Raw genomic sequence first — 23867 nt, forward strand, 5'->3', positions numbered from 1 at the left:
AAATACATGGAGGCTAAAGAGCATCCTACTAAAGAATGAATGGGTCAACCAGGAAATGAAAGAAGAATTTAAAAAATTCATAGAAACAAATGAAAATGAAAATACAACTGTTCAAAATCTTTGGGACACAGCAAAGGCAGTCCTGAGAGGAAAGTATATAGCAACACAAAGAAATTAAGATTATAGATTTCTAACTAAATGGTGTCACTCTTTCTGTGGAATTATTTTCATTTGGATCTCTGACTCCAAATGTATTGTGGAGGTAATTTTTTACCACTACACTACATTTCTAGTCACACACTCCTAAGGCTTAAAGATCTAGGATGCTAGAAGACTGAGAATTGGATCCTCGTTTTCTCACTCAGAGATGTCACAGTAGGACCCGTTGGAGCCAACTTGTGTCTTAGAAAAGCCTTGGTGAGTAGCAGTTTCTTCACAACATGTGGGATAATCAAGGCTTTTGGATGGCTTCAAAATCTAGTGGACACTCTGCCAAGAAAGCAAATGATACTACTTATAACAGCAACTGGGAAACTCAAAATCACTTGGCCAAATTTGCATTGACCCAGCAATAGCCATTAGTTTAGACTTCTCTAGCTGAGAAACTGAAAATCAAGAGGAAGTTGCAAAAGTGACACTCAGAGCAATTTTAAGGGGTATAATATGTAAGCTCCAACTCTGCCTTCCTATGCCCCTACTTTCAAACTCCAAAACTCCTAGGGCACCTAGGTAGCTCAGTTGGTTGAGCATCTGACTCTTGGTTTTGGCTCAGGTCATGATCTCAGGGTTGTGATATCGAGCCCTGCATCAGGTTCCATGCTCAGTCTGCTAGTCCCTCTTCCTCTGTTCTCTCTCTCTCCCACCACCTCCATCTCAAATAAGTAAAATCTTAAAACAAAACAAAACCAAAAAACTCCAAATCTCCTTCTGAGCAACATCAACTCAAGGAAACTTCTTAGATTCTACTTCCTCATTGCTCCTAGGGGTATTTGGGTTGTGTCAATCTTTTCATGTGTTCCAAACACATCTACACCTTAGACATTTATTTTCTTGAAGGCACAGATCATGTCTTATTCTCTTTTTAGGCCAGAAATCTAAAATAGTCATAGAGTTGGCCACATCAACCCCCCCCCCACCTGCATCTCTGTTACACAGAGAAAGAAAATGCCTTGCATATAGTGGACACAAAGGACTCAGTAAGAATTTATTGAATTACTACAAGGTGCCAGCCACTGTCCAAGGTGTTAAGATACCATTAAACAAGATAGGCAAGCTTTCTGCTCTCTAGGGGACAATAACTAACCAAACCAATCCATGGAAGGATGGTTTTAGATCGTAATAATTGTTATTAAACAAATAAAATGGGCAATGAGATGAAGAGTAATTTAAAAGAATGACAAATCAGTCTCTGAGACTGGACATTTCAGCTGAAACCTGATTGATGAGAAGGAGCCAAGCCATGCTAGGGTCTACAAGGGAAGAGTGCTTAGGGAGAGACACCAAAGTAAAGCAATGTGTGTTATTGTTGATGGTACACACTTGGGAGGGTTATAGAGGGAGACAGTGGAGCTGTTTAATTGCTAATTCTTTCTCTATCCATATCAAAGCAGGGTGCCACCTTTCCCCCCACTTGGCATCTTTTTTCATTACTATCTCCATTTTCTCAATTCTGCTCCCTGATTTCCATTAAATTACAAGAACACAAGCCTCTGCCAGCAGCAAACACATCTGGAGCCCTCTTCTAACTCCTTAACATCTAAAACCAAACTAAAAGCCATTTGAATATAGAAGCAGAGAGTATTAAGATCTCGCTTTCATTATTATTAGGTCCATTCAACTAATGTTTATTTTTAAGGCCATTACATGCCATTATCATTACTGAGCATAGTCAGAAACTAAGTTATAGATTCACTCATCACTGTTTCTTTCCATGTTTTCTCATAGGAAGTCCTATTAAATAACATTTTCCAAGGTAATCATAAATATTTCAGTAAACAACTACACTTCTTATTTTAGTATTCCCAAATTTGAAATTTCTTCATCATTATCATCATTTACTTCATTGAAAGTATTTGTTCATCAAGAACTGTAATCAATAAAAGAAAGAAGAGAAGCAGCTAGTTTCTGCATCATAGCCAGATTGCCTAGATGTCGTGCCTGGAATCCATTACCAGTGACATTTCTCATCGTGTTTCCAATCATTTGGAACACACAGACTTTCTTGTGCAATATGCAAAGCTTTTGGATGCTGTAAGCCCTGCTGTCAGCAACAGCAGCCCAGAAAAGGATGCATCGCACTGAATGTACTCTACCTGGTGCCATCTTCTGTCCCAACTCAAGGCATTTAGGTTCTTCCTGGGATTCCTCTTCTTCCTGAGTTCCAGTTCCACAAACCAGAAAAATAGGGAGAAAGTAAAAATATGCATTAATTTACAGCAACACTTTCTGCAAACCTATTGAATTAATATGAGGTCAAGATCTGAAAATACTAGACCAAGCCCTTATGAACTGAGGCTTTGGACAAGCAACAAATTCAATAGAAGAGGTTGAGTAGAATAACTATAGCAGGGGCTGGGTTACAGACTCCAGGGTGTCATTCACAGGGAAGTGTCTACCGGTGTTGTCCCTGAACCAGTACAATCCAGAGGTCCTCTGTAACTGAATGTTTGGGAACATCAATTACTTAGACATAGTGGTGGTGGGTTCCTCCATATGACAGAAATTCTGCCAGCATGGTATAACAGAGATAATTATGCTTTACTTTTCATGATTCAAATAACTGATTCACTGTATTTTTGAAAATTCTATCACAATTCGCAGTTATTTTGATCTCTGGAGAGTTGAGTGAATACATTCTTCTCTGAGCTCTGGTATGATATTCTTTAACGACAATCGTGACTCCTGTAGTATTCATAAAGTAGATGCAGCTAGAAGTGAGGGAAGTAAATTCAGAGGAATGTCTACACAGTGCCTTTCTAAATTTGTCTGCAAGATGACTTTATGCTGATTTTTTCATTTATGTCTTTCCTTCGCTGAACAACTATTTGTTGAGTGCCTCAGAGGGGCTATTTCTGTGGGACCTTAATTTTTATGCAAGATCCTTTCAATTACACTGCAAGCAGATGCTTACTCAGCTTCCTTCTCAGACTGGCACACTTTCTGCACATACTTTGTTCCTCAAAAGAATTTAGCCCAATAGAAGATGTTTTGGACCACAATAAAGCACGTGTGTGTGGAGTACCCTAAGGGTAAACAAGGCTACTCTCTAAACAAAGTGGAGCAAATGAACTAAAAAATTGATATTATCCATTGTAGAAGCACTCCCCAATTTGTTTTAAGTTTGCACCTCCTTAAGTATTATCTCATCCAGATGAGAATCCACCAGACTCTTCAAGCTTGGATAGTAAGATAAAGAAGTGTTCTTTTTAATTCAAAAAGAATAGTTTCTTTTAAATTGCCATTAGTATCGACTTATAAGGGAGTTGTTTTCACCTGTGTTGAGAACAAATGTTTTTCCAGAGATCAAAAATCCTCTTCAAATGTTCATCAGGGACCAGTTCCAAAAATTTGTCCTACTTCTAAAACCCATTACAGTATTGGCACGGGCAAGTTGGGTAAACAAGCCTTCAGTTCAATTATCTCAAATTTATATGTTGTAAGAAATTTTTAATGAAAATTGCTTCCAAAATTATATTTCTAAAAAGAATGTAAATTAATATGATACCAAAGGACATGTAAATGATAGAAAGCCCCATTATACAGAAAAGAAATGCAGCAAATAATTTCTTGTTCCACAAGCCCCAACAGGACAGTACATAATAAAAACATAAGGAGTTATTTTTTTTTATTTTTTTTTTTATTTTTGGACTAGACAAGTGCAGTAGTGAGAGGAGTTATTTTATAATACAGCCACAGGGGATGTCTCTTGAGATGCCCAAATAACCAAATAAAGTTGTTTCATAGATGAAAGCATTCTCCTTTGAGCCAATAAGACTGTTTACTTTTTATTGCTCTGAATTCCAGAATTGTGAAATAATGTAGCTCTTTAGCTTTCCTCCAGACATATTTATTATTTTATTTTAAATTGCCCCTCCCCCAATTTTCTCATTTAAATAGTAAAAATTGCAAAGCCCCGGAATGATTTGCAGATGGAAGGATATTTGGAATTCTCTTGGCTGGAGAGCTCTCAGCACAGAATAAACAAGCATCTGTCTTTGATAGCGTAAACTATGTTCTATTTAGAGAATAAAGACCGAACTCCTTAGATTCTTCTCTTTAGTGCAAGTCTGTGATTTGCTGAGTTTGTTCTTACTGGCTTTTTCCCAGCAAAGCTAGAATAAAATGACAACAGTCCAACTGTAGTAGACATCTGTTGATTTCGCTGCCGGGCACTCACTCACTCTACCTAAGTGTGTCCTGATTTCCTCTTTAAAGTCATCCCTTCTGACTCTTAACCAATTGTGGTTCCTATGATACCAGCCCAGTGCTCCAGGCCATCTCACTCCCCACTGCCACAGGTGGTCATGTGACCCAGGGCTAGGCCCATCCTCCACTATATTTCCCTGTGATTGGTTCAGAGTAGTCACGTGACCCAATCAGGGCTAATGAGAGATTTTCTCCAGACATCTGGGAGCTTGACTCCTATGCTTACCCACTGAAACCTGAAACAGCTCTGAGGGTTGGAGCTGCTGCTGTCACTCACAGCTGAGACAGCCATCCACACAAAGAAAGAGAGCCAAGAGATGGACTGATCCTGAGTCCTACTGATATCATTGGAGCCCCAAATTGAGGCACACTTGAAGCAAGCTTAACCTTGGCTTTTTCAGCCCATCAGCTATTATAGCCATACATTTAAAAAATATATATATATATTGATTTTTAAAAATTTGGGGATACCTGGGTGGCTTAGTTGATTAAGTGGTGGTCTCCTGGTTTTGGCTCAGGTCATGATCTCAGGGTAATGAGATAGAGCCCTGCATTGGACTCTGTACTCAGTGTGGAGGTGCTTAGGAGTCTCTCTCTCCCTCTCTCTCTCTGCCCCTCCCTCTAGCACCCTCTCTCTCTCTAAAATAAATAAATCTTTAAAAAAACCCCAACATTTCTATTATGTTTTCTGTCACTTCTAATACAATCAGCTGATGCACCTCAGCTCTGGGAAGCCAGAGTGGGGTGCCCTGATCATTCACTTCATTGCTTGAGCAATCATAGTTGAAAAATAAAACAAAACAAGCAATAAAAAATTAATTAGCAATATAATTTATATATTATATTAACAATATAACCTCATTGACATACTTCAAGGCATTTTTTTTTTAAAGATTGTATTTATTTATTTGACAGACAGAGACCACAAGCAGGCAGAGAGGCAGGCAGAGAGAGAGAGGGAAGAAGGCTCCCTGCTGAGCAGAGAGCCCGATGTGGGGCTCGACCCAGGACCCTGAGATCATGACCTGAGCCGAAGGCAGAGGCTTTAACCCACTGAGCCACCCAGGTGCCCCTGACTTACTTCAAGGCATTTTAACTTGGCCTCATAGTTTTGCAACATTAGCAGCGGGCATTTCACTCTAGGAAAGTGTGTTTAGAAACACAATGATAGTTTGAGAGAAAAATAGAATTCTTGACCAAAAATTAAGGAGATCTGGTCCCATTTGTCTCCACCTGTTGCACCAATTACATGACTGACTCTTAGCTTCAACTTCCTTCATTTGGGAAATGGATCCCAAATATAACTGTTCTTTCCCAAGGAAGTTGAATTCTAATTTTAAATGACTGTTTCTGTGTCACCAAACATTTGAGGAATCTTCAAGTTTTCTCTATTATAGGCTATACTATAAAGAACATCTTTCAATGTAAGGATTTTAATTATTTCAAATTATTTTGGATTAAAGTTTCAAGGGTAGGATTCTGGATCAAAGGTCATGAATGTTTTTGAGGCTCTTGGTACAGATTATAAAAATCCCCCCCCCCAAATATTTCGACAAATTAATGTGTTAATGACCATGATCTCAGGGTTAATGACCATTTTGTTACAACCTCTCTTAGCAATATCTATGTCCACATTTTGATGGATATGAAGAGTCTTCTATAGGAGGTAATTTTTAGAAACTGATATCCAACGCTCACCATATTCTAGTGCCAAGAGTCTTCTTACTGCATTACATTGCTACTAATAAATATATGTTTAATTTCCCATGGAATCCAGTATCTAAGCCTTGTCTATCCCACTACATTATAGGATGTTTCAGGACAAAAACTATGTTTCTTAAAGTTTCATTCAGACTCTACCCTCTTTGTCAACAGGTGCTTGTAAAACAATTGTTGAATGGATTCAATTGTTCACCTACTTTACATTTTTTTAAATGTTCAACCTAGTAACACATCTCACAATAAAAAGTCCAGTGTTGTCCCTCTTGATAACAAAGGTCGGGGGCAGTTTCTCCAAGAGGGCCTTCCTGAAGCAGCCCCCCATCTTCATCCCTAACTCTACCTCATTCAGACTTTAAGATATACAGCCCATGACCATTTCTTGAGTGCTTACAATGTGTCAAACTGTGTTGTATGTGTAGAGCTCATTAGTCCTCAACAACTTCTGGAGATAGATGACCTTATTGTCATCAGTCCTGGTTTATGGATGGAGAAACAGAGACTCTGTGGGACTCATTCACCTTGTAGTGGATACTGTGATGTGCTACTTGGAGGTCCCTTCAGGACTGAAAGATTTATGGTCACAGCTACAGGAAACATGGTTAATAGGTAGCACTCAGCTGTCAGCATCCTGGGAGAGAGCTGCCAGCGCTGGTGCCACTTGGACTTGTTGATTTGAGGGCAGAGAGGCCCGACCCCTTCACCCCATCTCAAGACGACTCTGAAGGGCCCTTCTTGCTCCAGAGCCGCAGGAAGCTGGTGAGCCTTTCATCAAGAAACGTCATTGTAGTCCCTTATCCTCCTCTGCCTAATACTGCTTTCTTCTCTTCTCTTCTACAAGAGTTGACCCCCCAAAACACTCCCTAATAAATCTCTGCACTTCAAACTCAGCTTCCCAGGAATCCACAAACACAACCAAAGGATCATTTCCTTGAAATGTCAAAAGGGGATTCAGACCCAGGTCTACCTGGGTCCAAACCCCATGATGTAAACCACTATACAAAGCTCCCTCCTTAATACTAATGCCTCTCCTTTGTTAAAACTATGCATGTTCCAGTCCAGATGCTGATTTGCTAATTATGAAGTTTGGGATGACCAACCATCCTGATTTGCTTGGGACTGAGGGTTCTACAGGATGCAGGATTTCTGGTGTTAAAACTAAGGAAGTCTTAGCACACTGAGATGAGTTGGTCACCCTAATTGGAGTGTGGCCCTGCTATCTGCTATTTAAATAACATTTGGTTGTTTCTGATGCATTGAAAATGCTTTAGAAATATGGTATAATGATAAAAGGAAATCTTAATTATGGGTGACTGTTTTTAAAGATTTTATTTATTTATTTGAGAGAGAGAGAGTGAGCAAAAGAGCACAAGCTGGGGGAGAGGCAGGCTCCACACTGAGCAGGGATCCTGATGCAGGGCTCAATCCCAGGACCCTAGAATCACAACCTGAGCCACCCAAATTCCTGTACGGGTGAGTGTTTTTAAGCCAACATTTCAAACTTTCTATGTTGGGCACTGCGTCTAAGAGCTTTACAATCTGTTTAACAAATATTATTGTCCTCATTTTACAGATGAGAAAACTTCAAGAGGTCAGAGAAATCAAGGAATTTTCTCCATTATAGAACTAATAACTGAGCCTGAAGACAAACCCAATTGAGGGGTGCCTGGGTGGCTCGGTTGGTCATGACCTGCTTTTGGTTCAGGTCATGATGCCCTTTCCCCTTCTAGCTTGTCCTCTCCCTCTTTCTCTCTCTCTCTCTCTCAAATAAATAAATAAAAACTTTTTTAAAAAACCCAGTTGAACCTTGAGTCTATGCTCAAAACCACCACTCCATACTGCACCCTGAATGACTTGTTCTCTCTAAATTTCTTCATCTGGAGATGGAGATAATAATATCTATGTCCATGGGTTGTTATGAGAATAAAATTAAATACATAAAAGCATTTATTCAATGCCTGCTGCAGAGGGATTATATGTTGTGCACCTTTTCCCTTTCCCCCACTGTAAACAAATAATTGGTATGTATGTCCTTTTTTTTGCCCACTGGAACACTAAGAAGAAGATCAGAGGTCACTCACCAAACACTCTTTCCTGACTCTATATAGAACCTTGCAAAATTCACCTTGAATCAATATACATTTACTGAAGAACTTCCATGTTCATGGCATTCTGCTAGAAAATGTGCGGAATACGACAGTGAATAAGACATAATCTTGGAGCTACGGGAACTTATAATCACAGGAGAGGCAGATGACATTGATTTTAATTTTCTTAGGTAAAAAATAATCTTAACTCAAATAAATAACTTTCTCTCCCCTCCCCTCCTCTTCAGGTGGTATAGTGTATAGATCATGTAGGAGAAAGAGTACAGAGCATTTCAGTATTAGAGCTTGATTAGCACCTAGGAGAAAGGGAAGTGTACTATAAATGAAGTAAACTAACCCACGTCCTTAGCTTCCTCCTTCTGGGTGGGCAAACACACAATTTCAAAGCTCTAAACAAGTCTTTGAGCCTCCAAAGTAGTGACTCTGGACCCTAGTATGCAGCTTAGGTGGCAGAAACATCCAGTCAATTTTAAGACATGGCGTGTAGTTGTCATTTTAAAGAATTAAGGCAGCACTTACAACTATTCCAAAATGTGCCAAGAACTACAGAGCAAGTGGGTGGAGACAGAAGCAAAGCCCATTGTCATTCCACAGGGTGGTGGATGGATGTGGGCCTTGGAGTTAGGGAGACGAGGTTTCAAATCCTGGCTCTGCCTCGTAAGGAATTCTGTGAGTCTCTGTTTCCTCATCAAAACATAAAGGTCATCCCTTGATGTCCTAGTAGGATTGCTGCAAAGATTGAATGAGGTGACAGATACAAGAATATCACACTAGTCACTTAATGTGGGACGGGGTGGTCTCTGCTCATCTAGCAGCCCTTCTGATAAGATCTGCCTCCTCCTGGCCACAGGATTAATCCAGGCAAGGGGATATAACCTAATTTAGGCTAGTTATCTTGACTTGGATGTCATTTCTCAGCTCGCTTGGTGGACATCTTACAGTCTCAGGAAGGAGCCTCAGAACTAATGACACATCCCCTGATAGAGCTCGAGAGAATGAACCCAACACTCAGTGAGAAGCAGAGGCAAAAGGCAGAGAGGGCGCTATGATGAATGGTGGCCCTGTGTCCTATTCTGTGCTTTATTATTTATTTCTATATTCCTCTGCCAAATTCCTATCAGTTTTGGCTGGCCCTAACTTCTTGCAGCTCAGGGAATGCCCTGCAGTTAACTATAGACAAAGGGGAGCCCAAGAAGATAGAAGGTGTCATTCCCAAACTTCAGCATCTCTCTCCAGCCACCATTGGATCCATAGAGGTTATTCCTCAGGACCAAACACTGCGATTCATTCGGTGACTCAAGATTGGGGAGGCTCTGGGACCTTGATTAGAGACTTGGTCCATTGATCAGAGTCTTGGTTCATTCATGGCCTACATGGTGCCCTAGGGTGCTAAGTCTTTTCTCCATCTCTACTTATAGGAAAACTAAGTGGAAAAAAAAAAAAAGAAAGAAAAGAAAGGGAGAAGTATTAGATCTCATGCTTGTAAAACTGTAGTTCTCAGACTCAGGTGTATACCCAAATTACTTGGAGGTCATGGCAAAAATACAGAGGAGGAACTAGCTCTTATCCACTTAGATAAGACTGGGCCTCTGGATTCCTTTTTTTTTTTTAGTGCTTTATTTACAGTGTTTTCTCACAGTAGAAAACCACATACATCAGAGTCAGATGAATGAGATACAAATCCCAGCTCTCCCACTTACCAGCCAGGGATTTTAGTAAATTCCTAAAGTCGCCTGGGCCTGTGTTTACTTGGAGGGTGGAGCTCACGTTAGCTTACACAGGTGCTTCTCTCAGAGGGTTCTAGTGTGGTGAATTTGCTAGCCAGTGACAAGTGGAGCAGTGCCTGGCACATGTTTGCTGCTGATGGCTTCTTTTTTTAGGGAAGTGACTTCTTGCAAAGGCACCAACTACATAAGGACAGTTTTGTGTCAGCTCTTCTATCCATTCATTGTTTCCATCAATAGGACCATAGTCAACTGTTCAGTTGTGTTTAGACAAATACTGACAAATGCTTTTATTTAATTAATTAATTTATTTAAGTAGCTCCATGGAGCCCAACACGGGGCTTAAACTCACATTAAACTCACAACCTTGAGATCAAGACCTGAGCTGAGATCAAGAGTCAGAATGCTTAACCCACTGAGCCACCCCGGGGGCCCCTGACAAATGCTTTTAAAAATCTGGTGTTTTGTCTCCTTTTGTGGTCCTTAAAGAGATCCCTGAAAGATGACAGCACAGATAGAAAGATGTCAGGAGTCATCTGGCATGCCCAAGTGAATCCATTTCCTTGCGTATTTGCCAGTTTCTAAAATGTCATATACAAAGGACTTCCATTAATTTACTTTAGGTACATGGTTACAGCTGGGTTCATTTCACTGGAAATTTCCTTAACAATCAGACTAAAATTTCTCATGTTAATGACTCATTATTTTGTTCTTTTTAACACATCCTAAAGTTTTTATTGTTTTAAATTTTAATTCCATTATAGTTAACATACAGTGTTATATTAGTTTCAAGTATACCATATAGTGATTCAACATTTCTATGCTTTATTCAGTGCTCATCATGGCAAGTGCACTCTTAATTCCCTTCACATATTTCCCCCCATCCCCCCAGCCTCCTCTCCTCTGGCAAGCATCTGGTCTCTACAGTTAAAAGTCTGTTTCTTTGTTTGTCTCTTTCTCTCTCTTTTTTTCCTTTGCTCATTTGTTTTGTTTCTTAAATTTCACATATGAGTGAAATCATATGGTAAGTATCACTCTCTGAATGACTTATTCTGCTTAGCATTATACTCTCTAGCTCCGTCCATGTTGTTGCAAATGGCAAGATTTCATTCTTTTTATAGCTGAGTAATATTCCATTCTTACATATATTCCATATGTAGCGCACACGCATGTATCACTTCTTCTTTACTCATTCATCTATCAGTGGGCACTTGGGCTGCTTCCATAATTTGGATATTATAAATAATGCTGCAATAAATGTAGGGGTGCATGTATCCCTTTCAATTAATGTTTTTATATTTTTTAGGTAAAACCCAGTAGTGTGATTCTTGGATTACAGGATAGTTCTACTTTTAACTTTTTGAGGAACCTCCATACTTTTTTCTAGACTAGTTTGCACTAGTTTGCATTCCCACCAACAGTGTAAGAGGGTTCCCCTTTCTCCACATCCTCACCACCACCTGTTGTTTCCCGTGTTGTTAATTTCAGCCGTTCTGACAGGTGTAAAGTGGTATCTCATTGTAGTTTTGATTTGCATTTCCCTGATGATGAGTGATGTTGAGTATCTTTTCATGCGCTGTTGTTCATCTGGTTGTCTTCTTTGGAGGAATGTCTATGTGTGTCTTCTGCCATTTTTTAATTGGGTCATTTGTATTTTGGGTGTTGAGTTATAGCAGGTCTTCATACATTTTGGATACTAACCCTCTATCAGATATGTCACTTGCAACTATTTTCTCCCATTCCATAGGTTGTCTTTTTTTATCATTTCATTTTTCATCATAATAAGTTGATTTATTAGCTTTCCTGGTGATGCTGATATATACCCAAATGTGAATCCCCAATGTAAAGGATGGAAATGTGGCCTGGTGCTCAGATAATATCACAGTAGTGCTCTCTTTTAATGTCTTTCCACTTGTCCGTTTCTGTCTATGTGTCACTTCTCAGGCTACTTCATTGCACAGCCAAGACCACCAGAAGCCCTGGGGCCACATCCTTTCAGCTCCTTTTCAAAGTGGGGCAAGGAGTGTCTTCGTCCCCACATTCACATTCAGAATTCTAGGGGAAGACCCTAACTGATCCATCTTGGTTCACATACTATGGGGGATGATGGGAACTATGATTTTCCAGACCCATATTATTGCCCATCCCAAAAGCTGCTGGAGGGTGGGTTACTGTGATTGGAAACCTCACCAGAACCTCAGAAAACAGAAAGACACATTTCCCTAAAGGAAATAAGGCTGTATCCTGAAGTGGGGGAGGAAGGGATACTGGCCACAATGCTGTTGAAAATATATACTCCCAGGCTGAATTCTCCAAAGCCACAGGACTAAAAATACCTACTGCTTTCTTAGTGCCTAGCATGCACCAGGAGCCTCATGGATACTGCGGGTAATATGAGATGATATTCAAAATATTGAACCGCATGTATTCAGATCAGATCAGATTCAGATCAGATCAGAATGGCGAGGGTCCTGGAGGTCCCTGGAGAACAGACATTAACCCTTCAGTTCCTGGACTCTGCAGAGTTCAGGGGTTGAGGAAAGAGGTGGATGTGGGACATGGAGGCCACTTAGGGGTTGGAGAGCAGTTATATGCCAGTCAATACAAAGGTGTTTTAATATTTGAATAGCCAACATATTCTTACTGATGTATAACTGCTGAATATTTTAGCCCTCAATATCATCTTATAAACCACACTTCTAAACTACATCCTGGAAGTATTCTGTAACATGTTAGAGGTATACAAGCCTCTTTTCACCATCATTTTACTCAAACATTTGGGAGGGAGAGAACATTATTTATATATTAAACCAAATCTGACTACCTTGCAGAAGGGTGTGTAGAACAGACATAAATATTTAGTGTGACTATGGAATGTCAAAAGAGTTTGGACATGGGGCGACTGACATGGGGGTACTCCTGGAGGCAAGACTGGAAGGCATTGTCAGGGATACTACAATGTTGATATCTGTGTCCGCATTATACAGAAGAAGCCCTGGAAGGTTGAAGACTTTCTCTAAGGATGCATGGGGTTTGTTTTTGTTTTTGTTTTTTTAAGGATGCGTGTTTCAAATGGGGGCAAGAATTCACACTGCCTGCATCAGAGCCCCCGAAATCTCAGCAATACCACACATTTGCTTCTTGATGATGTTATTTTTAGAAATTTTAACCTTAAATAGAAAGGACAGCTAGTTATTGAATAGCTATGCTTGGTGGAAGGACTAACTGAAGAGAATTTTGGCTAAGGAAGAACTTAAGGGAGAACATTGCAGAGCAATGAGCAATTGTTCCCCACGGTTAAGGAAGGCCCTTTCAAAGCTGTGCCATGGTATGTTTCAAGGTTTAGAGAGCTCCAGGCCAAGAAAACCACAGAACAAAACAACATTTGTCACATGATGGAAACTTCAGAACTGGGAGCATAAGAAAATTTGACACAATCTTTACGGCCATAATTCAGTACACGTGTCCAAAATTTAAAGTTGCATAATGACTGCAAAAAGAGCTGAAATAAAATAAACTGTCCTACTCCTGAGGGAATGGAAGGGATAGAACTGGTGGTCTGCACATGTTGCTATAGGACTGAATGTCTGTGCCCCCTTCAAATCCATATGTTGAAATCCTCACCCCCAAGATGATGCTATTTGGAGGTGAGGCCTTTGGGGGTGATTAGGTCATGAAGGTGGAACCTTTCTAAGAAACCAGTGTCCATATGAAAGGGACCCCTGGAAGCCCCCTCGCTTTTCCCACCTGTGAGGATATAGTGAAAAGAAGGCTGTCTATGCCCCAGGAGGCAGGCTGTCACTAGACCCCAAATCTGCTGGTGACTTGATCTTGGACTTACAGTCTCCAACCTGAAAAATACATGGTTATTGTTTAAGCCATGCACTCCATGGTAGTTTGCCAGAGCTGCTTGAACAGAATGAGACCCTGATTAGCTGAGGGTTACTCTACATCCTGCATAGAGATTTGTATTACAGAGCTTGAAGGAGTGACACGAGAAACCTAACTCTTCAGCTACTCACAACATCTAACTCTACTCCATAGGTACACTATATAAACACTTGTTGAACAAATGAGTAAATAAATATTTTTTTAAGAAAAAGTTTTTCCAAAATATTTTTTTTTCTTCCCTCTGTAATAATCATGCTCCAGGAAGATATGCGTAGATAGCATGTGGTTTCAAGCCCTGGAAGGCACACTACTAAATAAAAGAGGATACAAGTTTGAGAGAGAATGTACCAACAGGATTTCATACATATACTATGAATGACAGAAGGAGAGTTTCTTTTGGAAATCAGGGTACCAGTTTTTATTCTGTCTCCATGTTGGTTCACAAAATTAGTAATATCTCATATCCACCTGATACCTCTCAATTTATAGAGTTGTCCAGTACATGGTTTATTTGACACCTTCAGTAACTTCATGTGGTGGGAAGAGCATTATCATCCTGTGTAGGGAAAATGCACTGTTTCCTCTGATCACAGTTACAACACTTATGACCCATTACTGAGTGTGGGAGGGACCCAGATGTGTGGGTTCTCTCCCACACTCAGTAATTTTCTGACACCAGCTCAGTGTTCACAAACCACTTCCAACCCTAACCAGAGTTAGCACAGACCCCACAGGCTAAGGACTCAGACCCCCCAAGACTGGCCCCACTAGTAGGTCTCCAGGTTACCCACAACTTCCATCCAATTTGGTGACAAATTGGAGGTTGCCACCATGCCCTCCTTGGAATCGATAATTTGCTAGAGATCATAGGAAATTTTTGTGGAGAACACAGGAAAACAGTGTACCTACTAGTGGAAATTTATTACAAGGGATATCTTAAAAGATACACATGAATAAGCAGATGAAGACCTACATAGGCAAGGTCTGGAAGGGTCCTAGTGCAAGAACTTCTGTCTCAATGGAGCTGGGGTGTACCATCCTCCTGGAAGGTAGATGTATTCACCAACCCAGAAGCTTTCCAAAATCTCTACTTGGGAGGTTTTTATGAGGGTTTCACTATATAGGCATGACCAATTATTAACTCAATTTCCAGCCCCTCTCCTCTTTCTGGAGAATTGGTGGTGGTTGTGGGGAGCTGAAATTTCCAAGCTTCTAATCATGGTTTGGTCTTTCTGATGACCAGTCACCATCTAGGACCTCAGTTAGTGTTGCCTCATTAGAACAAAAGGTACTCCTATCAGCCAGGAAATTCCAAGGGATTTAGGAGCTCTGTGCCAGATGTTCCAACCACTTAGGAAAGTAGAAGAATGTAAGAATTCTGTGTCAAGAACTCAGGTCAAAGACCAAATACTAGAACGAAAATTCTTCTAGCACCCTATCTACAAGGGTTTTAGGAGCTCTGTGTCAGGAAACTGACGAGGGGGCAGAGACCAATATTGTCTATATATTTCTTACTATTTCAACACCTCCATTTTCCACAGGGGAATTTGGTCCCCACAGTCACACGACTATAAAGAAAGGTAAGTTCACACACTTTGCTCACTTGTCACTAAAGGAACACTTTCCAGTGCTCTTGTCTATCCCTCAGAGTTTAGGAAGAGAGATCAGAATATAGGAGATCTCCCAGTAGGAATAAAAAAAAACAGAAGAAAAAGCAATGCTGCCAGAGAACCATGTTGCCCTGGCATGAACGTTCTTAGTTAGAGTTGTCCCAAGAATTCTGGAGTGACTTCTGAGCCCTGAGTCCATGTCCTCATCAGCCTCACTTTCAGAACTTATTCTAAGCTGAGACATTTGTAGAAGCTGGAATTATGTCTGTGAGCAGAGGTGAAACCCTAGGCAGTGACACCCAGCAACTCATTCAATTTCCTGTAGAACCTTCCAGAATAAGTAGAAATGTGATGGCAGACTTTTTTTGGCAAACCTAAATTTTTCTAGTCTTAGCTGAAGCTGTGGTAAGGAAATTTAGACTCAACATCCGGCACCCAACCTCTTTTCCCAAAGTTTGAATTGACACAGAATACGATCTATAAATTGCACAAATGAACTTAAGATATCATCTAGATTCATCCTGGGTGGGGGGAAATGCTAAATTGGTGTTGCCTGATGCCAACAAAAGAGTGGAAGAGAGAGGGGGAGGGACAAAGCCAGTGACCTGCTGTCCTGCTGTCTCCTGGCAGTGTCCTGACGAAGCATACCTCTTAAAACAACTTTTAAAGCAACATCATTTTAAAAATACAGTTGTGCCAAATCTTTTATTTTTTTAATTTTTAAAAAAGCTTTTATTTATTTATCTGAGAGAGAGAACGTGCACATGTGTGTACTTGTATGCATGGGTGGGGAGGTGGCGAGGGGCAGAGGGAGAGGATCTCAAGCAGACTCTGCGCCGAGCTTAAAAACCAGTTGAGACTGGATGCGTGGCTGAACATGAGGCTTGACAGGGGGCTCGACCTGGCCCTCGATCCCACCACCCTGAGATCAGGACCTGAGCCGAAATTAAGAGTTGGATGCTCAACCAACGGAACCACCTGGGTGCCCCACACCAGCTCTTTTCATTATAGTGGTGTCAGTGGAACTCATGGCTTTTCATTTTCCCTCACAGAAGCTTTATGCTCAAGAATACGGACACTGGGGAGGGTATGTATTACAGTGAGTCCTGGGTATTATATAAAACAGATGAATCACAGACCTGTATCCCTGAAACAAACAATCCATTATATATTAATTGAAATTAAATTTTTAATAAATTTGAAAATAAAAGACCTTGCAGAGCCAAAGAGGATTAAAGATTTCCCTGGGTCAATATATACCTCTCATCTTTCCAACTATGGTTCCCAATAAGAGAATTTTGGCAAAAAAAATCATATTCTTCCACTAGTCCTCATGAACATCATTTTAGAAAGACAATGACATCTGATGGAAAATGAAAGTCAGAAGAGCCACCTGGCAGCCCCACATAATTGTGTGAAGCTGACCAAGTTCACGTCACCCTGGGCTTCATTTCCTCCTTAACAAAATGGGCAGAAATGCAGCCCTTCTCCAGGTCATGGCAATGCTTCCAGATCAAATAAGAGAGACAGCAGGAAAAACCCCCCAAGCTCTCTCAAATAGCAGAAGGCTCAAAATTCTTGTTATTTGGAAAAAGAATTAAAAAGGTCAGTAGCTTTTTGCTTCATTAAAACCCAGGCATTTCTGTGTAAATACAAAATCAACACAAATGGACAGAATTCTGTCACTTTGCACACAATGCTTACTCAGCAATTATTCATGGTTCGTGGGCTGACCTCACCATACAGACAACTGCATGTCTGCTTGGAATGCACAGAAAACGCAGCAAGAGAAGGAACAAGTAGTGGGGAGGGCAGGTTATAATAAAAAATGCTGCCCAGAGTTCTGTTCTTCCATTTTCATACCCCTTTGCCTGAAATGCTTCTCTGCCCAACTCTTACTCATAGATACAGCCTGATAGACCCACTCCTAGACCATAAAGTTCAAGGTTATTATACACTCATACATATGCACAAACACACACAGAGACAAACACACAAACACACACATAGATGAACACACATACACAAACATATACACTCCAGTGCACACATATTCACACAACTCAAACACACACATATACACATGCATACAAACACACATATATACACTTAAATACACATACAAATACACACATACACTAACATATACACAAATACACATACATACAAACACATAAATATAAAAACACACATCTACAAAACCACACAAACACAAATGCACACATACACACACACATATACATAAACATATACACAAACACACATACATGTACTCCTCAAACACAAATATACACAAACACACAAGTATGAACACAAACATGCATACACTTAAATACATATATAAAAACACACGTAAACACAAATGCACACATACACACAAACACACATATATACATACTACTCAAACACACATACACACAAACACACAAATATAAACATATGCGTACATATATGTGCACGAGCACACATATAAACATGCATATAACCTACACAGAGAGAACAGCATGACAAGGAATAAGGCTGGTAATGAGATGCTTCAGTAGCTCAGCCTCCCCACACCTCCTGTCCCTGCCTTTGGCCTTCATATTAAAATCTATGCTGTCTGGTAGACCTCTATTGTCAGAGCTTCCAGAAAGAGAAGACGAGGAATTTACTGGGAATTTGAGTGTTAACTTAAGCAAGGCCCAAAGTTCCTCTACAAGGAATTAATAACCAGAGTTCCCTTCTTCCAGATGTTGCTCCGTAGTCCGAGCGCTCCTCCACCCACCTTCCTGCAGGCGGATGCTTCCCACAGCTGCTGCAGACGTGCTCCAGATGTATAGTTTCCCTCTGACCAATTTCTGTGGGTCTTCACTTGCCTACTCCTCTACAGGAGAAGAGACATGCTTACTGGGGAAGGATCAATACTGGGCTTTACTCTAGAAAACCGAGGGAAGAATTATTGTCGTCGAAAGGCAAGCGTTCTTTCATTGCCTTTCTTTCATTCTTTCTTTCTTTCATTCATGGGAAATTTAGTCATTCACCAAATAGTGACTGAGCACCCGTAGTGTGCTTGTTGTTGGGCTTGGTGTGGAAGAGACAAGGAGGACCAACATGTAGCCTTGGCCCTCAAGGACGCCCTAGAGGAGGAAACCAGTCATTAGAACAGGAGAAGTGCTGGGGAGGGTAAAAAGGGACGGATTCAGGAGTCAGCAGGTGACAAGAGTGAAGGAGCAGGAAGACGTCTCAGGGAAGACAGCACTATACCCCAGAGGAGGAGGTGGTGGTTTACCTAATAGGGAACTGCTTCAAGATACAAAACCCTCTGATGATGTTTTTTACTTTCAATCTCTTCTTAAAAAATGTCTGGATATATGTATACCTTATCTTATCTTATATGAGATACATATATATGTATCTCAGAGATAGCCCATTTGCCCCATCATTCTCTGTATACCTGCTGATAAATCAAGGGTTTCCTTGCCCTCTGGCCTCCCACAGGCCTCAGTTCATGGGAACGAGGTGCAGGAGGTCTGAGGGAGGGAGGAGAGTCAGGTCAAGGCTCTTATTCCACTCTCCCATCAAGGCAGTCTTTTCTAGGAAATGCTCTTTATTTTAGGTTCCTGTTGTGGCTTCCTCTCTGCCCTCAACCCTTTGGGTTTATGAGTAGTAGCAGCTCCTGTACTGATACTAGTATCCCTTGTGGTTCCTCTACCTCCCACCCACACTTCACAAAAGTTGCTTTCTTAAGCTGTCCTTGAATTATTCTAATTGGACGGCCATCTGTTTCCTGTTGGGATCTTGACGGATAGAGCAAATAGCAAATATATCAGGGACAGCAGGATGTAAAAATTTTCTAAACATGTGTGCATGTGTGTATGCGGGTGCACATGTGCTTGTGTGTGTGTACATATATGCCAGGGATGATAGTGATGGAGTCTGATTTCTTCATTTATTCCACAGACATTTATTGATGGCCAATTATGTGAAAAAGACAATGGGTAAGGAAATCACACTTTCTGTATTTTATGAGACAGTGTCAGTTACAACATTTTTTGTTATGGTCAGATGATGTATTTTAATTTGGAGCTCATAAAATATGATCTCAATAGCTATGGGCAAGGGGAAGATGAGGACAATGCAATCTGTACTCTTTGAGTTTACACTCTAGTCTAGCTTAGTTCTCCAAAGTCCAAGTCAATAAAAGAGAAAAGCGAGTGGAGAAAGTGGAGAAAGTCCAAGGTATGATCACGTACTGGATCTACATTTTTCATGTTACGCTGTGGGTAACACTTCCTCGCCTGCTGAGAGGGGAGTCTGCTGCTTTGGGGTCAAAGGCCTCAATGGTGACAATGAAGGTTCATCACGGCCCGACAGCAGAAGCTTTGCATACAATAGTAAGTCTATTCTTCACAGAAACAGGCATGTTTTTTCTCATTTTGCAGAAAGCTGAGGCTTAAAATACTAAGCCGTTAGCAGTACCAGCTTGCCTCTGGATTCAAACCCTAGTCTATATCCAAGGCCCGTTCCTCTTTATTACTCTGCTGCATCGTCTCTTCCAGGAATAGACCACTCACGGCCAAGACCAGAGGGTGTCTGGTGAATAAAAGACAATTACAGGTTTGAAAGCAAAGGGCTATCCTGCAATTTTGGCTTATTCTCTGTTATTATAACTGCACAGTGAGAAATAGGCTGGGGAACCAAGGTTACAGGAATCTCCTTTTGGATCTGCATGGTAGAATCAGACCTCAGCTAACAATTTGCTCTGGGATTAGAAAGAAGGTCAAGGGGCAAACTAAACAGGCTGTACCCAGGGGCACACCAAGATTTGCTTCTGTGGAGACGATGGCCTCCTTTGAACTATCTAATAATTACTAGTTTGTGGAGGTAGTAGAGATTTAGCATGTCAGTGGGAGGGGTGGTAAGGGACACATTTGAAATTTAAGGCTGGATTCTACCTGTGATTAACTACACTGGGGCTAGGGGTGAGCAGCTTTGACCTATGCTTCCTTTGGGAACAGGGGCTGCCAACCTAACCGCACAAGAGGGTTTTTATGAGTGGCGAGCAATACAAACACTTGTAAATTTAAAGTAACCCATAAATTTTGAAGAATTCAAATTTAAGACCTGTTGATGCCCTTATAAAAACCTATCTTACCTTCCTCCTATACCTTAAGTAACTACATATTGTGATTTATGCCTGTTGTCACAGAATGATTATTGATGGTGTCTCCTTTCACTCTCAAAAGTGTTGTTTTAGATGATAAATTATCACTCTACCTTTGCTGTATTTAATGGATCAATAAAAGAAAGTGAGGCAGTGGGACCCTGAGCTTCAAATACCCCAAGTCTGGTTTCAGAATGAGTGTTATCTTGTTGCATGGGCCTAAATTACTCAATTAACCTCTCTGATCCTTTCTGTGCCAAGTGAGAATAAAACATGTGGCCAGTGACTTTTATGACCAATAAGAAGTTGAAATAGTTCATAAAGTTATAGATCTTGGAGCCAGAAACAATCTGGAGAGATCAGTTGGCACACAGGGCCTATGAAAAGCCATAAGAAAGTCACAATGAAGCAGTTAATCTTCCCCAAGGATCCTCTGTTGTTTTGGAGAAATCTAGCAACTCAACCCAGCAGAGACAGGGTGGAAGGAGAGAATCTCTGTCTCCGAGGCAGAGCTGATGATGGTTTGGGGATTAAAGCCTTTTATCAAGTAGAATTCTAACTACTGATCAGACAGTGTCTGCTTGCCTGCATTTACCATAACAAGATACCCAGTGGTCCCAGTGCCCTGTTAACAAACCTCAGAAAGCTGTCCATCCTGGATTCAGCAGTTAGTTCTGAAAGGGGGTTGCAACTCATCAGTAGACTTCACAGAAAAGGGTGGGATGAGGTGGGGGGGGGGGGGTCAACACCAAAGGCCTGTCGGCTGTAACCAGGGACACCATGACTGGATCCAGGGATTTGTTTCTATAGTGTCTGTGACAGTCTGCTCCTCTGTCTTATTTACTCTTACCTCAAGTCAACTGTGTCTCCGATGTCTACTCCTCAACCCAGCCCAACAATTTTATTCAGATAATGTCTGACAATTATCACTCTAGAGGGAGAAAGGCATGGCGAGGTACAGAAAGAAAAAATAAGTCACCAGAGTCATATTATTTGGCCCAAAGCGTAGAAAGTGAGCTAATTCTGTTCTTAGGTCTCTACTGAGACTGTAGACAGAAAGGATATAATACCTCAGCCACTTAATGGACAAACTGGAAAAGCCTGCCTCCAACCCTCTGCTCCTTCATCTGCTTGTGACGTCTCCTTTCCTCCTCTTTTTCCCATCCTAGACCCCCCAACCCGGCCTCCTCCAAGCCAAACTGAGTCCCAGAAATCAGGGTAGGAATCAGGGTAGGAATTCCATCAGATTTGCTGTGGCTGGAATCTGGAATCAAACCATAGGGTTGTTTTTTTTGTTTTTTGTTGTTTTTTTTTTTTTTTTTTAATAATGTAGGGTTCTGTGCTCATGGAACTGGAAAGTCTGCCATGCCTGCCCAATAATTATTCATAGGCCAAATTCAAATTTGGGGGCCAAAAAATTTTATAAAGTACTGTGTTCCAGAATCTGTTTTTCTTCCTCTTACAATAGTTTTTAGAGGAACTGAGGAGAAACAAACAAAAATAGCCACTTTCTAATGTGTTCACTTCGAGGGGAAAACGTAAGGGTGTCCTTGAAAGCTGTTGCATCCCTCTGCAAGAAGAACTGCCTGTAGGCTTCAGTGCGAGCAACGACTGTTTGTACATAGAGTTTGTGACATTCATCTCAATGTACTTTCATCTAGACTGTTTCTACAATTTTGCACTTTTATTGCTATGGGGCCATTTGCCACCCATTGGTCTGGCCCCAGTTCAAATTTTGCTCTTGAAACACAAATACCAAGATTAAAAATAATGTCCATAGTGATTTTAAAAATCCATGAAAACAAATCATTCCTGTGGTAGTACTCTTAAGCCAAGTTAAATTGTGGTGGATTTGCTAGGAGAGAGGCAGAAACCTATTGTGGGCTGTTCCTTGTGTCTTTTTAATTTAGCAATCGAAGGTCCAATCCAAAGTTATTTGAGTGAAAGGAGAAAGAAGTGATAATGTTAGGTGTAGATGATGCTAATGCAATCCCTAGAGGGTTATTAGAATACCTGCCTTGCAGAATTTTGGAAACAATCTGCCAACTTTCAAATTTAATTCATTAAATAGTTACTGTTTACACTTACATGTGTATCATACTTTACAATTATAAAAGATAGTTCATATATATCATCATCTCACATGGCCTATGTTAACAGCCCTTCAAAAAAAATACTATCATACCCATTTTATACTTGGGCAAGCTGGGGCTCAAAACGTTATTATGGGACATGACCAAGATTATAGAGTTAATACCCAACTCCAGATCTGTCTGTTTTTCAATGTGGGTTTATTTCATCTCTCCCTGCTGACTTGGTTCTGCATACTGTTAACACAAACTTGTAGCCAGCTTTCAGGGTATTACAGATTAGAAAGCATTGCTCTGTCCTCTTTGAGGCTAAAACATAAATGCAAATAACTAATACAAAGCAGATGTGATCACTGTTAGAGTGGCATGAGTACATGCTGTGAAGGTTTTGAAAAGGATATAACCATACCTTTTGGGTGGATCAGGAAAATCTTGATGACAGAAATAGGTTTGCATTGGAACATGGAAACTGGGCACACGGTGAGCAGGTACAATGAATACATTGCAAACTAAAGGGATACCATGAGGAAAAGCGGGGAAACTATGGCGCGTGATGAAAATAATAAGACACAGGTTCTGGTCATAGAGCATTTGTAGGGGAGACTGAACCATATGGTAGGGTGTTTGAGTACTTCCTAAGGCTTTTTATTTAATTCTCAAGGCTGTGAGAGGCCCACTTTGGAGCAAAAACATTGCCCATCCAGAAGATTAGTCTGGAAACACTATGGAGACTGGATTGGCACAGGGAGAGTCTGCAAGTGGGGAGGAGCAGTGAAGAGTCCATTAAAAAACAAAGACAGTAATGACAAACTGTGATGCAGGGAGAAGTGCAGACTAAAAGAGGTCAAGCAAAATCTAGGAGAAAATCAACCAAGAGTCAAGAAATAATCCTCAGTGGAAAAGACTGTTCTTTGAAGGCGAGCCATTTCTTTGGGCAATTTATGAAGCTGGAGAGAAGCACCATCACAATGAATGGCCATTAAGCCTGGCGTCCCCTAGGGCACCTTGGAAGATAAAGGAGCTGCCTGGCTCCCTGACTTGTAACTTTCAGAACTCCAGAAAAATGGAGTGGATGGCTTTCTTCCATATGGAAGCCTTGGGGGCGTTTCAGTATCTGCAGAGGATTTAATGTAGGGAGAGTAATTAGTGCTGAC

General features: G+C 40.8%; 1 protein-coding gene across 1 annotated transcript in view; it reads right to left on the minus strand.

Annotated features, from left to right (window-relative positions):
* FAM107B (family with sequence similarity 107 member B) overlaps positions 1 to 23867 on the minus strand; it is a gene marked incomplete at its 5' end in the record, with an annotated part of 221910 nt that overhangs the window by 129292 nt on the left and 68751 nt on the right. The window contains one exon of the mRNA XM_080811748.1: positions 2313 to 2373. Within this exon, the coding sequence (XP_080667874.1) occupies positions 2313 to 2373 (61 nt within the window). The remainder of the gene's footprint in view (positions 1 to 2312; positions 2374 to 23867) is intronic.

Source organism: Martes martes, assembly GCF_963455335.1.
Source record: "Martes martes genome assembly, chromosome: 8".
In the NCBI taxonomy this organism is placed as follows: domain Eukaryota; kingdom Metazoa; phylum Chordata; class Mammalia; order Carnivora; family Mustelidae; genus Martes; species Martes martes.